Raw genomic sequence first — 17,332 nt, 5'->3', positions numbered from 1 at the left:
CGGGATGCAGCAGTCGAAGCACTCGTTCCCATTGTTGATTATGCCAGTCGGCGACGCGAACATGAAGCCTGCCACATCCGGGAACTCCTTGTACTGGGTCCACTCCGGGGGCCAGCTGGGAGCCGGCGCCGGGGCATGCAGCTTGCGGTGGAGGTGGTGGCCGCCGTGACCACCGCGGGCATCGGCACCGGAGAAGAAGGCGGCCAACACCAGAAGCAGAAGCAGGAGCAGCGGCTTGGAGGCCCTGCTGGATGATGATGCCTGAGAAGCGGCCATCGTCGATGGGAATGGGACCTGCCTGCTCTGTGACCTGCCCTAGCCTGTGCGTTGGGAGCCTCAAGAGCCGATTGGGCTTTTGTTGGGAGGTCACGGCTAGAGACTCCAGCACCTCTTCTATAGTGCTGCTGGTCCCATGTGCATCGATCGTAAATGCAAATTTAGTTCTGTAACATCTCTCCCGCTCTGTTAATACGGCATTTACGCCTCTCTTAATGCGGCATTTACTGTGTCCATGGCATTGCATTCGTTACAACACCATCTCCCAACCGCCTCTGGTAATTAAGCGAGTTGCTCCTATCTTTATCGCTTAATAGCTCTTTTTCTCTCATTTTCAGTTGACCGTTATATATTGTCTAGTTGTTTATATTAATTGTTCTTTTCAGTTTGTCAATCGATCCATCTGCTTAATTTTCTCATTCTAATCTTGTCCATGTCCATCTTACAGCATGATCGTGTAAGAATGTTTTCACGGTGCATGCACTTTCACTAAACTCCTTTCTTTACCAAATATTTCAGTCGGTATCTACAAAAGCCTTGCTATTTGATCTTGGCCCTGTAGTATAGATTTATTGTTGGGCGAGGTTAGGGTTTGACAGTATAAACACTACATGAGTATTTGAATGACTCTGCATTAAAGATTGAGGCATATTCATGAAGTAAATTCTAATACTCCAAACCTTTGCTGCAATTCATGGAATACCCGCGTAGACATTACAAGTTTGTGTTAAGTACATATTATGCTTTTGCCCATGGAACAAAAAAAAATTATGAGCCAACCAACACAACTCTGAGAAAAAACTCCAAATTCATGCGGTTCAACCAATAGCCTACACAAAACAATCTTTGTTTTTTTCTTTCCCCTCCCCTTGAGAAGCACGTACAAGCCTCTTTAAGCTTCTGGGCCTTTATAGGCAGAAGCCTTTCACATGACAAACTTCACGCACTCATTGTTATCCAAAAATGAAGACAATTAATAAAATTTCCAAATGTTAACCAGCATCTTCTTTGGTCTAAAAGCTTGACTTCTTTCCTACTTTATTTAGGAGTTTTGGTTGTACAAGGCTTGTCCACCGACCCATCATCATATTTTTTTCATTTGGCTGCAGCTCTGCCACGTCCATGCAACTCTCCAATAGTATGCTTTCATTAATATTTCTCATAACTGAAAAAAATAGCTAGCTGTATCTTTCTTTTGTTGCGGAGATATTTATAATTTTGGGGCCATTGACAGAGAATTGATCGTCAGTAATCCATATGTATTCCCGATTTGCTTGAAGTGCTCAAGTATAGATGAGTTTCAATAGATATCAACCTAAAAGATTCACGAGGATTGTGGGGATGACATGAATAATGTAGCCCACGCCTCGATCTGTCCTGATAGCCAAAAACGATTTCGGTCTCCACTACCGGCGGGATGGATGTCAGGTCCATAAATTAGAAATGGAAAAGTTAGGTAGGTGTGGCCTCCGATGCAAACTTATCAAGAAGCAACGACGGTGGTGATTTTTAATACATTTGGTCATATGCTCCAATATTTCATACTTTTCATCTCGCCTGTTCACTAAGTTAAGTGAATCCATTGAACTGCTCGAAAGCAAAGGAAGGAGGCAATTGCTAGACGTGTCAGTTACCATCATCTTTTCTTCTCCTTTCTTTGTTATATCTTGTTTTCAAAGAGTTTAATTTCCACATTCTATGACACTTTGGTGTGATAAGTAGTAGACGCGCAGTAAACACCCAAAATTACAAAAAATGATCTGGGCAGCGCTAAAAAATATGATCACCATTTTCGTCGATGTCAAGAACGGTTATTTGGAACATTTCTAGACGGTAATAACTGTGGGAACATCATAAATCATATTGGAATTACCGGAATTTGCACAAAGATAATATCAAAGGCACATTGCCACTGCTCATCATCAACTGCAAAATATGATCTTGACTTTGTTGACAACTTCGATCGATCCTTCAAGCGAGCTTGCAGCTCGAAGCATCGTTAAAAAGCCAACCTGATCTCCAGGTGGTTGGGGTGTCTTTCAATTGACGATGAACTTCCTGCCGATGGACGTCGCTCTCGAGTTGATTACTGCTCGTGCTCCAAATGTGAACAACAAATTAACTTCACAAGATCCGCTTATTATGCCCACTTGCTGGATCGCCATCAGGCTTCTAATGGCGATCGACTTGATGCAGACTGGATTCGACCAATCAAATCTAATGCTCTTTTTCAGAAATTCAAGATGCTCCCCCCTTAAATGCTGGTAAAAGGAAGAGATATGAACTTGAACAATATCTGAAGGCCTGGGAAAGCTTTACCAATTTACGGAACTCACTATCAGGGGGGTGCCATCGTTGATGTGTTCCTCTCTTTCTCATCCCATATAGGATGAAAAATTTGTTCTGTAAGAAGGAAATGCTCTTTAGGTCTCTCCCTCTCTTCTACTGCGATATGCATGGATACCTAGCACTTTTCCGGAGGTTCTTACATGTCTATGTGAGATTTCACACAATGATGCAGTTGGATGGAGGGCTTATCAGTGCACAAAACCAAAACGAGTATTAAATTCAAGATAGCATCTATCACTAAATTTTGGATGAGTCAAATGAGTTTTAACTTTAAGTGAGTCACGAGTTTTGGGCAAACCTTTCCGAGTTTTAGATAAAATCGAGTCCCTTGTTGGGTTGAACCAACGGGGAGCTTTCAGATGCAGCTTAACAATGTAAAATATTTCTTGAACTCTCATTTGCTTGCTAGCGCTTTGATGGACTACAAATTTTGTCAATGACATCTATGTCATCTCCATCGCAGAACAATCATGGAAACATAACCAGAAAATTTTTTCAAGGGAAGGGCCTGTCAGGTCTTGTGGAAATTTAAGAAAAAGTCACGGGTCCGATCCTAATAAGTGTTCATGCTATTTATTTGCTAATCAGTAAGGTGCAAATTACGAAAGATATATTTATTTGCTAATCATAACCATCTATGGTAATGAAGAAAGTTACAAGATACTTTTCTATAGAGAAACTAGTACAAATTTCATAAGTAAGTTTTAGAAAATTTTTTTTTTGGCTAATATTTTTTATTTAAAAAGATTCTATTGCACAATTTCGGATGTATTCAACTCGAGGATAAAGTTTTCAGCGTTGTACGAAGACGTGCAGGAGCCCAATAGGATTCAACCCTTTTTACAGCTGTATCTCCACGTGCAGACCTATGTTCTTGATCCATTGACATGACCTCTTCTTTATGACAGATATCTTGATGTAATTTGATAAAAGAATGATTGACTTAATGCCAAAATTTCTTCTTTATGAAAAGAAAGAATGCAGTTTCATTGAAGAAAGATTGTACTTAAGAAAAGGCTGAGTGTCCCCCATCGTACCCTATCCTCAATTTCTCACAAGATTAACTCATTTTCATGATGAGTTGCTTCAATGGCATAAGGTCTTTATTATAATACTTTTTTTCCTTCTTTATTTTCCACCCTTTCTTTTCTTTTCCCTTCACCCAAACATAATAACATAATGTAACGTGGTTTTTTTAACATGAAAGCCAAACTTGTTTTTTTAATTTTTTTTTTTCAGCTTTCAAAATTGACATCCATCTTTTCTTTTAAAACGTGAAGGAGATCACGGATACCACATGGATGAATTCATCGTGATCAGTTGGTATTTTCAACCCTCAAATTCATGGTGCGTCTTTAACATGAAAGGCAAAATTTGTACCATGAAAATTTACAACTGTCCTTTTTCACTTAGGAGACATGACGACTACGGCTTGCTTGATTCTGGTGGTTTCAACAGTGAGAGATGGAATCAATGAAATCCACATGTCCATTTTTGGGTATACCAATGTGTGATCGTGAATCCTGGGAACGGGCTTGATTTCTGGAACGAGCATAAGGTAGCTCAATATCCAGTTCCGAATGCGACAATTTGTATTATACTGGAACGAGGATAAGGTAACGACTCACCACCATCTTTTTTCTTATGATTATGTTTCTTCTGTGGGAAAATTTTCTTCGGCTGAATGTAAAGACTCCTTCTCAATCAAACGGCCCCCCCACCCCTGGAAAAGATGGGATCACAAAGCATCTGATCAACTTTCCAATGCAAAGGTTTCTCACTTGCGAGGAGAAAATGGGATCTAACCTCTGTCCTGTACTCGGAGAAAAGAAAACTATATAAATTGAAGGGCGCTTGCGTAGAGCAGATCAGGAGTATGAGTTTTTGCTAGGATTGAGAAAATGAAGAAGCCCCACGCAGTGATGATCCCGTTCCCTGCTCAGGCCCATATCAGTGCTATGTTTGAACTGGCCAAACTCATCCATCACAGAGGCTTCCATGTCACCTTCATCAACACGGAGTACAACCATCGGCGTCTAATCCAGTCCGGCAGCAACGATCGTCTCCGCGTGATAGAGGACTTCAAGTTTGAGATGATACCAGATGGACTGCCACTCGCCACTCCTGATCGCACCCAAGATATTCCTATGCTCTGCAGCTCCATCAGGAAGAACTTCTGGGCTCCGTTCAGAAGTCTCGTCATAAAGCTCAATGAATCGCCTGAAAATCCACCGGTTACGTGCATAGTTGCAGACGGGGTCATGAGCTTCACTCTCAGGGCGGCAGATGAGCTTGGCATACCTGTGGTCTTTTTCAGGACGCACAGCGCCTGTGGGTTCTGGGGATATGCTCAAATCAAGGACTTTCTTGAGAGAGGCTACATACCACTTCAAGGTTTCTCTCTCTCTCACTCTCAACGGTTACGATTTTCGGGCAATCAAAAGAATCACTTTTCTTTATAGTTTCATTCTTCCTTATCAGTATTTATTGTTGTTAGATTTCTTGATGCTCCTGAACTTCTGCAAACAATATACATATTCTTACTGAAAATGTGACAGGAGACTACTTTCTAGGCACTTTAAGCCACAGACTACATAAATGTGTCATGTTATATGCATGTGTGGCATTAGTTTCTCCCTCTTCTTCCTCATCTTCATTTTATATTTCCTCGATTAATTCTATTCTGTATGAAAGAGATCTCACGGTTTGTCAACTTATCTACCTGCATATCAAACAGGATTAATAAGCGACATGGACTTTTGCTTACCTGAAAATTGTTTAAATCCTTTAATGAAATGGAAGGAAGCAAAACGTGCAAATTCTGCTTAATAAATTTGTTCATATATACTTGTGACGACGTGCAAATTCTCAAAATGTTTCTGCATTGATCAAACAGATGAGAAGCAGCTGAAGAATGGCCATCTGGAGACCAGGATCGATTGGATCACCGGAATGCTTCCGGATCTCCGCTTAAAGGACCTGCCTTCCGTCTTTAGGATATTCAATCGCGACAACATCAGGCTCAACTATGCCGACGAGGAAGCACAAGCCATGTTCAAAGGCACCGCCCTCATCATCAACACCTTCGCCGAGTTGGAGCCGGAGGTCCTCCAGGCCGCTCGGTCGCGGGTCCTCAACCTTTTCGCCGTTGGCCCCATAAGGAAACTGAGCCGCAGCATAGCCTGCAGAACGGAGATGGGTTACACGAAATCCAGCCTATGGAAGGAAGATGAGTCATGTCTTCCATGGTTAGAAAAGCACAAGGCCGAGTCGGTAGTCTACGTGAATTTCGGAAGCATCACCGTGATGACTCCCCAGCAACTGGAGGAATTCGCTTGGGGCCTGGCTAACAGCAGGCACCCGTTGCTCTGGATCATCAGGCCTGACCTGGTGAAAGGTCATGAGCTGGGTCCTCTACTCTCCAAAGAGTTCGGAAAGGAGATAGAGGGAAGGGGACTCTTAGCTAGTTGGTGCGCACAGGAGGAGGTCCTGTCTCACCCGTCAGTGGGCTTGTTTCTCACTCATTGTGGGTGGAACTCCACATTGGAGAGCATCTGTGGTGGAGTCCCCATGCTGTGCTGGCCTTTCTTTGCAGAGCAACCGACTAACTGCAGGTATGTCTGTACCAAGTGGGGAATGGGGATGGAGATCGAAGGTGAGGTGAAGAGGGGAGAGGTGGAACGCCTGGTGAGGGAGGCCATGGAAGGGGAGAAGGGGAGGGAGATGAGAGAGAGGGTGAGGATGTGGAAGCAACAAGCGGAGTTGGCGGTCCAGCCAGGGGGTTCTTCCTACCACGACTTCCACAGGCTGGTCGACGAGGTTCTCCTCAAGAACTGGCGCAAGTAAAACTCTGAACAGGATCATTTGATTATAAGCGGGATATATATAAATTATTATAAGGTAGATCCTCTTTTCATGCAAGTATGTAGGATGGAACTTTGCTGTAAGTACTGTTATTACTTTTGCGCATGTGGAAGTGGAAATCATAAGGTAGAGACATGAACTACAGGTACCGGGCAGGGTTGGCCCATGATCAGGCATAGGAATCAATTCTTGCTGACTACGGACAATAGATGCTGGACGGCCATGGCCGATGTGGGACTGACAGCTACACCACGGGATGTCCCTTTAAAGTCTCCTAGCCGTACCCCAACAGTCATATATATATATATATATATATATATATATTCTAAAGCAAGTTGCCTGTATGGAATCTGCATGGAATCTAACGGTAGAAGGTTTGATGGCTTTTGTGTTTAAAGACTCGAGTGAATGCATTTCGATGAAGGAGTCGTTTAGCGGGAAGATAACAATGACCTTCCATAAGACTCAATTATTTGTCAGTCTTGGATGACTAGTAGCTTGGAGAGGTTTGGAAGGATAATGCTAATATCAAGCATGTATGCCATGGCTACTTTGGAAAGATGTCGTCCCACTCAGAGATGGCAAATTGACTGTTCATTTCATAGAGTTAGAATCTTAAACACTCTTCTCATGATATTTTTTTTCTATTAATGTAAAATTTATAAATTTGGCCCTTGTAGCTTTTTGGTTTTCTCTTGCTTACTATTGTCCTATTGGCTCGGTTTTAGTTCGTGATTGCCACTTTTTGTCCTACATATTTACCTTTTGTAATAAAAGGTTAGGGACCTCTCCACCATAGGGTTGTTACTGAAAGTTCTTTTCATAACTAACCGCCAGTGGTCTCTTTGGACAAATTAAATGGGAAACAAAAATTGTGAAAAAACATAGTGATACCTGAACGGAATCGGCTGTTTTACAAAAATTTGGTACTTACAATTTTGATTAGCTATACAAGGTAAATTTTTTGCAGCAAAACACCCATGCAAAATCAAAGAAATTATATGATTGATAGATCGCTATAACAAACTAACCTACTGAAACCAAAAAACTGAGAATCGCTTAGGTGAGGTTTGGGGTTGAACTCGTATCAGATTCAAATAGCGATATTCTTGGAGTAAATTTTGGGTCTTTTCGGAATTCGCTCTAGCTTACACATTGAATCGGCTCCGATTTCTTCATTTCAATTTGTTCTAATTGAAGTGAAATCGAATCATGATTCTTTTCACCTAATTCAATATAACGCAACTATATGCTTTAAACTAGCACTAAGCATATAAATATATAAATTTAATAAGAAAAACATAAATCATTTCATCCCTTAATTTAGATCATCCAGTCTCCCTCATGTGCACTTTGTTTATCAGTTGTTTGTCTTTGTCATGTATGCGAGGATTCTGGTGTTCCAAGGCGAGCAACGATCTGCAAAAATTGAAAAATCACTGTTCAGTCACGGGATTGAGTCGGCGCCATTGAAAGATCCCCAACACCAAGATGTCTCCTATAAAAAAAAAAAAAGCAGCCCCCACTTTGTCGGATGCATTTCGCATGGTTCTCCTCGTGGACAGATCATTACACAAGCGAAGAAAAGTCTGGTCATTTCGGTGCCGAAGCTCTGCAAATTGTCCGCACTTAAAGCTGGAACATCTGAAAACTTGTGCTTAATTTCCATATTTTCCTTTCAAGTTGACAAACAAAAAAGAACACCACTGGCATTAATTTCCTTCATCCTTTCGAGCATTTCAACTGGAATTTAGAGGCAATGATAAAGACGCTCTTTGACAGACATTAATAAAAATAATCTCCATATCAGAAAGTTAGAAATAGGAGCGTCCTATTTAGACTAAATAAATAAAATGGTGGTCTCCTAAATGAAAATTTTCCACCTTTAAAACAAAAAACTGTAGCCGGTTCCCAGCTCGCTCCTCTTCCTGATCCGGCAGTAGTATTGAGAGCTATCACCAACAAGTCCTGGAAATGGAGGTATCTGCAGATCAGAAGCGCAAGCCCCACGCGATGTTCATCCCATACCCTTTGCAGGGGCACATTACCCCGATGATGCAGCTGGCCAAACTCATCCATCAAAGAGGCTTCCACGTTACCTTCGTCAACACGGAATACAATCATCAACGCCTGGTTCAGTCCGGAAGCCATGATCCTGATCTCTCTCGAATAATAAGTGGTTTCAACTTCGAGACCATACCCGACGGCCTCTCGACCGCTACTCCTGATCGCTCCCAAGATGTTTCCGACCTCTGCAACTCCCTCGCGAAGAACTCCTCGAATCTGTTTCGGCATCTCATCATGTCGATGCTCAATGAATCACCGGAAAACCCTCCGATAACGTGCATAGTCTCGGACGCAAGCATGAGCCTCCTCATCCTCAACCCCGCAGAAGACCTCGGTGTTCCTGTGATCTTCTTCAGGCCCCATAGTGGCTGTGGCTTCTGGTGTTACTTCCACTTCAAAAATCTCATTGAGAAAGGGTACATACCGCTCCAAGGTATGGTCTCGCCGTCTACTGCAACAGTGGACTACCCAAGCTTGGTTCCCTTTTACTATAATGAATTGCAGGCAATTCATTTTTTGTTATATATATATATTAAACAACATGCTAGGAATTTGTAAAAAGAATCTAACATAACACATCTTTTAATTTTAATTCAAGTTGTCTCCATGCTAACATATTTATAAATAGAACTCTAATATATGCCATATTTTAGTTCAAGTTGTCTTCCTTACCACAAGGATTGTTATTTTCCCAGACCGTATCCTTCACACAATCACCTCAAAAATTTTTAAATGTCATGTAATAAAACATTAATGTTATTTCTCAGTTTCCTAAATTTCTCAACCTGGTGCGTGGTCAAAGCAGATGAGTGCCAACTCAAAAATGGTTACCTAGAGACAAAGATCGACTGGATACCAGGGATGCCCGCCCTTCGCCTCATGGACATGCCCACTTTTCTTAGGACCCTTGATCCTCACGACACCATACTCAACTACATTGAAGATGCAGCACAGGCCACGTTCAAAGGAAAGGGGCTGATCATCAACACCTTCGCCGAGTTGGAGCCAAACATTCTTAGCGCTGCCCGATGCCGGGTTCCGAACCTTTTCGCTGTCGGTCCTCTGCTGAAACAATGCCAGAAGTTGGGCAACAGCAACACCGATCTGAGTTCCATCAAGTCAAGCCTATGGAAGGAAGACGACTTATGCCTAGCATGGCTGGACAAGCAGCGGCCGGAGTCGGTTGTGTATGTGAACTTCGGAAGCAGCACGGTATTGACTCCTCAGCAGCTTGTGGAGTTTGCTTGGGGCGTGGCTAACTGCAAGCACCCATTCCTGTGGGTCATCAGGCCTGACCTTGTCGAAGGTCAGGGTTCTGTTCTACCACCAGAGTTCAGGGCAGAGACAGAGGAAAGAGGGTTCCTGGCTAGTTGGTGCCCACAGGAGAGGGTCCTTTCACACCCCTCAATAGGGCCATTTCTCACCCATTGTGGGTGGAACTCTATATTGGAAAGCATATGCGCTGGAGTCCCCATGTTGTGTTGGCCTTTCTTTGCAGAGCAGCCGACCAATTGCAGGTACGCCTGCGACAATTGGGGCATAGGTGTGGAGATTGAAGGTGAAGTCAAGAGAGGAGAAGTTGAACGCCTGATAAGACTGGTGATGGAAGGGGAGAAGGGAAAGGAGATGAGGGAGAGAGCCAAAAGGTTGAAGCATGAAGCAGAGAAGGCTGTGCAGCCTGGCGGTTCTTCCTATTGTGACTTGGAAAGACTTCTTAATGAGGTTCTCGACCCTCAATAATTTGCCACTGTCCAACTTCCGAGTATTGTTCCACGCAGCATATGGATCTATTGCTTTCATTTAGTTAGATGATCTAGTGCTCCGTGAATGTTACAAGACTCTTCGTCTTTCCAAACCATGTACATTCTTGCATTTTGTTCTTGTGTTGTCTTTTCATTATTATTCTTCTCGATCTAGAGAGTATTAGAGGGCTGCATTCTTACCATTAGGGACTAATCTGAAGATCTCCAAATCCCAGAGATTCCACATGCCGTTGGCTACATGGACCAGCATACAGATCCCAAAAAGTTCAGTATCTGGTTTAATTTCACTATACGAAACTCAGAGATAATCTTTTTAAGCTTTGAAACATAAAATTTGAAAAGAAAACCAAAAAAGATGATTACAGCAACTAATTGCAAAAGCATAATGCGGTCAAGTGGTGGCTGGAACCGCCACAGGGTAAGGTGAATGTAGTCCATTGATGAGGTCTGGTATATGACAGGCGACAGCAGTGGGAGACCAACGTGGACATCATCTGTTAGCTGGTTACTTGATGCAGCATGTTTTTATTCAACTAAGTAATTGACAGAATTTTTAAGAAGTAATGGACAGCATCGGTGCAAATGGGTTCCTGCCATCTTCTTATTTTGTCGGCGAAACAGGTCAGAGGTGGGGTGGTGGCGCAGTTGGCTAGCGCGTAGGTCTCATAGCTATAACGAGTGATCCTGAGGTCGAGAGTTCGAGCCTCTCTCACCCCACATGATGAAGTTTTTTTTTTTTCCCTCACGTCCCCCATGTTCTTCGCCGCTTTTTCTGTTTTAGAGTTCCGATGTCATTCTTTCTGCTTCCGCCTTCTCTTTTATTTTTTGTGGGCTCTCCAAAAGCTCAGCAACAGGTAAGGACCAATTAAGCTTTGCATTTGATTCTCATTTGGTAACATTAATCAAGGTATCCGACAAAATAAATGACATATTCTAATTTCATCCAACTCGTTATTTGGTCATGCTCTTGATGCACAGAAGAATGTACTTGAAGATTTTTTTCATAAACCGACCGCTCATAATAATTATCTTCGTTTTGATGTACAGAAAGAATGGCATTCTTTGTCAACACAACATGATTCAACAGCTCATGCTTAACAAAAATACTTGAGATCGGAGTTGGCTAATATTGACAGACATGAATAAACCCAATACTTCATTCATTCATCCTCGTTGAAAATTTGGAACTCCTTCTGGAGGAAGGGAGAGCTGTAGTTGATTCTTTGCTTGGGTGCTAACCCACCTGACCTTGTTCGAGTGGATGAACTGAATTACGATGCACTCGAGTCTGCGGCATTTAGTGATTCAATGGCTTGTTGACAGTCTTCACCGCGAATGCTTTTCCTTTGCATTATTCTTCTTAGCTGGAACTCGGAACCTATGAGGCTTCTCAACAGACATCTGCAGTAATCATATAGTACTGAACGAGTAGGGATGTCAACATGAAGGAAATAACTGGTTGGCGCCTGTGATCAGGTCCGTTTGGTTTAAGAATATAGAATCTGAAAAGCTAATCAGATGTCAATATATCTAGTTTGAATCTGATATCCGATTGAATTGACTAGAAAAAATCAGATTAAAAAAATTAAAGCTGATTTCTTAATCAGAAAGAAATGAAATCCAAATCGGATTCATATTTCAGATATACATAAACATCCTATTGGATTCAGATACAAATTCAGATCAGATTTATTTTTAAACAAATATTTATGTCTAATGCTCGCACGGCAAAATTTGGTTCAAACTTCGGATTCGAGCCAGATATGAATGTAAAAATCGGATTCAGATTGTAAAATTGGATTTCAGATTCAAATTTGGATATAACTTTTCTTTGTTTGTATTTGAATCCAAATATGTGAATATCCAAAAAAGCAGATATGATTAAGGATACATCTAATACAAATCCAATCCATTAACATCCTACAAATATTTCGTGAACGGGTATGTGCTGCCTGTTACAAATGTCTTTCTACAGATACAAGAAAGATTTAACTTAATTTATATACAAATATCTGATCTTGCAAGAATATGAACAAATTATGTCTAGCGAATCAAATGCACCAAATAAAACAAAAATGATAGAAAACCTTCAGGTAGAATATATTCCAATAAAGTCTGGATCATCACAGTTTGAATGGACAAGTAACACCAGATCCAAAAATAACCAGAAATCTTATGAAGCACATACCCCCAAGGCCCCAGAAAGAGTCCAATGATTGGTTGTTCTCTTAAAAAACCAAGCCTCACTAATTGGACTAGATTTAAGTAATTTTTCCTTGGGTCTTTGACTCGGATATCTCTCTTTTTACGAAATTATCTTCATTTCAAATAGCTTACGATTCCATGTTAATATCTAAATGCGGTTAAATCAGCTGTACTTTTGATCATTATAAATGCAAAAAACTTTAGTTTCAAAGCCTACAGTTATCATCTGCGACGTTGCAATCTAGTCTGCAATAGTCGATTCATAATGCCTTACGCAGGCAATAGAACCATCTATGTAGTTATAATACATTATAACAAGGAAATATGTTCAACTTAAGAGGAGCAAAGAAGCGCCAAAATGAAAGAAAAGGAAACGGTGAAAAATACTCAACTTCATTTTTCAACTGCATCGTTGCATTGTAAATGGTAAACCCTTCATGATTAGTTCATTTTTCTTGCATTTTATTCCCTTGCAGATCAAACGAAAGGAACCACATTAAGACGCACAAACCGATACCGGCGTCATGCTCTTTCTAGCAAGTTTCATTCTAACAAAATATATATAAATATATATATATATATATATATATATATATATATATATATATATATATATATATATATAGAGAGAGAGAGAGAGATACAGTTTACGATGTCTATCACCTGCACCTGGTGAAAAAGATGAAAAAGATCAATGGGGCAAGCTTACATTAGCCTCCATTTGTAAGGTAACAGAAGTACAGGAAACTAGTACTACAAAATAAACAAAAACTGGGCAAGAAACAGAGCAAATATTAACAGATGTAAATCACGTCAATATAGCTGATCAAACACAACTTTTTTCCAATAAAAAACCAAGCCTTCGAGATTTATGAAGGTAAGAGTTAAGATGCCCACTCTTCAAAAATCAACATGAAGTTGCTAGATCCTTTCAGACAAAAGTGGGCTTCTGTCCAAGTAGAAACAATGAAATTTCAGGTTTTCACACAAATATGAGAAAATTTACAACAACAAAATAAAAGATCAAACAAAGAAAAGAAACAAATCAATTTTAACGCACAACTCCAAGTTCCCTCCATACCTTCTAGGCTCTGATGCCATGCTCCTTTCTCAGACAAGTGAAGTGATGCAACAGAACTACGATTAGTTCCTTGGCACTGATTCTTTTCTGAGCAACTTGGAAAGATGTTGGTGCAATGTAAGAAAATCATAATCAAGAAAGTTGAAGACCTCTGAACAAATTATAGACGAAGAAAAGAAAGGCTGATGGGATGAAATGGACCTACAACAGGTAATAGCGTAGAAGGTAGAAATTCATTCCCTTGGCTTCGCAACCGAAAGTCGTGCCAGGTGGAACAACACTGGATCACGTCTACAACTTTCCACGCATTTACAAAAAATTCCACAAGTTGTGACTAAATAGATAAGGGAAAAGCCTTTGCTCGAATTTTCAAAGTTGAAGAGACTAGTGACAAGCATGACAGGGGACCTAAAAAAGCAAAAACCAACTGAAATGTACATGTCCATAACAGCGGACCTGATGAGCAACCCTCACCAGCTTAGACCAAACCATAAGGGCCCGTTTGATGCCCTGAGGAGGCCTGTAATGGATATCAATTATTATTGTAGTGCCTTTTTTTAAGTCAAGTTTCAATGACCTAAGACTAGCCATCTAGATGGAACCATGGCCGTGAAAAAGAGCAGATAAAAATATCAAAAACAATGATAACCAAAAAAGGCCGTCTTTTTCCTTCTTTCTTTTTGTTAGAAAAAAGAACTTCAAAATGAAATTTTCATGTTTATCGTGTTTCTATCGTGTTTGTTTCTCATTATTTACATTGTTCTTGCTTTCGAATTTGAAACTTAAAGTTTGAATTATTTATCTTCATTTCCAACATTACTAAAACATCATTTTTATCACTGTATCAAGCTGTTTTTTATGCTTTATTGTTTTTTCATTTATTTTACTTTTTCTTAATTTTTGGGTCTTTGATTTTCAGTTTTGTCGTACCCAAGAGAAACCTCACCACTTAAAACCTGTTAACGATCTTTGTGGCTACGGATGGTGAACTAGTAAAATAAAGTTTGAATCAGATGGACTTCATTCGTAGGCTAAGTGCAGTCAGTCATTTCACATGAAGTGCTATTTGTGGCAAAACTGGAGCTGGGGACCTTAATTGTTTACGACATCTGCATGGCTCACCAAATGCAGGCAGCTTGGAGAAGGAAATGAGTGAATTCAAACTTTTGTTTGTTTACATCTTTCCCTTTTGAGCAATTCATGTAGAATAAAAGGTGCAGGGATCAGCTAAAATAGATCGCTGTGCACCATTTTTCAGAAACAATATATTTTGGAAATCAACGCCTCAAGTTATTTCTTGAAAACGTCAGCCATGCCAATCTGATCACTCAGACAGGCAGAAAGAAAGGAGAAGAGATCATGTATAGTACATTCCTCAGTTTTTGCAGTTACATTTGCTAAAATAAATTTTGGCCTCAACACAGCAAACTATCCCACGGTAACCTGAAATTAGAAATAGAACGAGCTATACTTGAATTGGACAACGGAGGTCCCCAAACATTTATTGACTCTACCTCTCACGAACCGCCTCCAATAGAAGGCAATATTTAGCTAATGTGTTGAAGAATTTTGTATATAATAGTAGGGCAAATAACTGTGACCAAATTAAGCAATCTTTCCAGGATCCATGTGCAGGAAAGGCTTTGCCAGTCCCAGATCTGACATATGATCAACTCAAGAGGTCAGTCACAGTTCTCTGCGGGCCATGGATTTCCTGCAACTCGGCCAAATTTCTGGCTCCAACAGTATTTCAAGCATCCAATGTAATGTAAGGTCCAAGTTGATGAATCTGAAGCTACATGTAAACCAAATAAAGCGATGTGAAATTTGAGTTAGGCCTGCTGCAGTCTCAAGCACATGGATCTGATATCTTTTAATAAACAAAGTTACATATTCAGCGACTAAAATGGTGCTGCTTTTGGTTGGTGCAGTGGGTATAATAACCACAGGTGGCTGGAAATGGGCCCGTGGCCCGCCTTTTCATGTGCAAACTTGTGGGTGCCTAGCAGAAGAAGTATCTGCTCTTAATCAGTCAGTGTATTTGCTTCAAAACAGGTCCATCTTTCATCTATTATTAGAAAGGTGGCATGCTCACATGGGCGCGAGCCACGGAAGACGAAGAACCGATTTTGAAAAGCGTTATCATCATCATGTTGATATACAATGAGGGGAAAAAGGAAAAAAAAGTGAATACTCCTCCCAAGGTAATCTTGAAAGTTGACGATGGAGAACCACATAGGTTGTAAGAATAAAAGAAATTCAAGATATATACTTCGCCAACTCAAGTGTTCTTCTGTAATTGTAATTGTGCATAAATATCTTTCAAGTATTTATTTTTGGGAGCATCTGTAATTAAAAAATTGGTTTTATTCATGTGTACATCAAAGCCACCTTTAGCGGTGGGCAAATTATTACCGTCTCCTCCAGCAATGGCAATGGATCAACTGCATCCCATTATAAACCCAAATTTGATCTTGTGGAGGTACGTAGACGGTGTAGATCAGATTAATTTTTAACAATAAACTGTGGGATGTTTGGTATATGAGCACTTGATCTAAAGCAGCTCACAGTAATTCAACTAAAATATATATGAACCCTGTTACACGTACGACATAGACCCAATATCCAATCAGATGTGGGTTAATAGTTAGTAACAATTGACTTCCATTCCATTTGAGTGGGTTTTTCACAAACCCAATTTTGACCATCAAATAAGCATTGTCTTAAAATGTCAAAAACATTTTGAATGCGAAATACCCTTTAAAGGTTTATGTAAGGCAGATGATGTATTTGGTTCTGGTTGTTTTACTTGACAGTATTCCCATGTAAAATTAAACCAAGAATAAGAATAGTTGGTGAAAACAGGAACAGGAACTCATCCAGGGAACAGTGACTTGGGGAATCCATGGCAGCCTATGGCTAATATATACGACATTCCGAGGATATATTTATCACCGAGAGGCTAGCAAACAACGTGAAACAAGACTGCTCTTGGAGGCCATAATGGATGGATGTGCATTCCTGTGGACCGGTTGACGTTCTTTCCTTTTCAGAGAGGACAGAACGTAGGTGCATCTGCTTCCTCTGGCTGTGTGCTCCACCACCCATGTGGCCGAATCTACGGCTTCGATTTCTGAGATACTAGCTGGTCACTGATCTTGTGTTGAGCATAGGGACAGCCTCGTCCATGGATGCCGATGCTCCACTTGACACTCAAAGGACAGTAATGCTGGTCGGACCTGTCCTAATCTGTTGTACTTGCGTGTCATCCCTGCAGGAGAACATTATTTTTTATGTTTGATTTCAGAGTGCAAACACTTGATCAGAACGCTTTGTTGGTGATTTCAATTGCAACAAGTGCTTGAATTTGGTCCACAATTGCTTCTTTCTTGGTGTGGACCAATCACACATGTCGATCCATATATAGATCAAGCCCATCCACCGTTTGTTACTTACTTCATATCAATCCAAAACCAATCTTTATTTCTTTATCATATACACTGCATGATCGGTTTGTGGGCCGAGTCGAGCCACTCTGTGGTTCCCGCCTGCTCTATCGTGTAAGTTGTCCAAAATACCAGGTAACTGCCTGATTTACATCGGGTCAAGATGCAGTTTTTTGTTCCCTATATTATTGCATCTTCATCATAAAAAAAAGAGCAGAGTAAACAAGAAAATATGATGAAAAGTTTATTTTCATTAAACATGCATGTTTTTCACCATGAAA

At 40.6% G+C, this 17,332-nt stretch overlaps 2 protein-coding genes and 1 non-coding gene across 4 annotated transcripts; all 3 read left to right on the top strand.

Annotated features, from left to right (window-relative positions):
* The first annotated feature begins 4,259 nt into the window (after positions 1–4,259).
* On the top strand, positions 4,260–6,823 carry LOC116259739 (7-deoxyloganetin glucosyltransferase-like). 2 transcript variants are annotated; one of them, XR_004173965.2, is made up of 3 exons: positions 4,260–5,019; positions 5,522–6,525; positions 6,635–6,823. XR_004173965.2 is itself a non-coding variant. In XM_031637660.2 (2 exons), the coding sequence occupies exons 1-2, from the start codon at positions 4,527–4,529 to the stop codon at positions 6,469–6,471; spliced, it is 1,443 nt and encodes a 480-aa protein (XP_031493520.1). In that variant the 5' UTR covers positions 4,261–4,526; the 3' UTR covers positions 6,472–6,823. The 2 variants fall into 2 exon arrangements, 1 of the variants encoding a protein (XP_031493520.1); XM_031637660.2 differs by having other exon boundaries at positions 4,261–5,019; positions 5,522–6,823.
* A 1,024-nt stretch (positions 6,824–7,847) lies between these two features.
* On the top strand, positions 7,848–10,482 carry LOC116258561 ((R)-mandelonitrile beta-glucosyltransferase-like). The gene is made up of 2 exons (XM_031635750.2): positions 7,848–8,989; positions 9,362–10,482. Exons 1-2 carry the CDS (start codon positions 8,464–8,466, stop codon positions 10,294–10,296), a joined length of 1,461 nt encoding a protein of 486 aa, XP_031491610.1. The 5' UTR covers positions 7,848–8,463; the 3' UTR covers positions 10,297–10,482.
* Positions 10,483–10,949: 467 nt separating this feature from the next.
* Positions 10,950–11,036, top strand: TRNAM-CAU (transfer RNA methionine (anticodon CAU)). The gene is given in 2 exon segments: positions 10,950–10,987; positions 11,001–11,036. It is a non-coding gene; the product is annotated as a tRNA-Met (tRNA).
* The last annotated feature ends 6,296 nt before the right edge of the window (positions 11,037–17,332 follow it).

Source organism: Nymphaea colorata, chromosome 8 (assembly GCF_008831285.2).
Source record: "Nymphaea colorata isolate Beijing-Zhang1983 chromosome 8, ASM883128v2, whole genome shotgun sequence".
Taxonomy (NCBI): domain Eukaryota; kingdom Viridiplantae; phylum Streptophyta; class Magnoliopsida; order Nymphaeales; family Nymphaeaceae; genus Nymphaea; species Nymphaea colorata.
The sequence above is the reverse complement of the archived record's forward strand: the minus strand, read 5'-3'. Positions and strand labels throughout refer to the sequence as shown.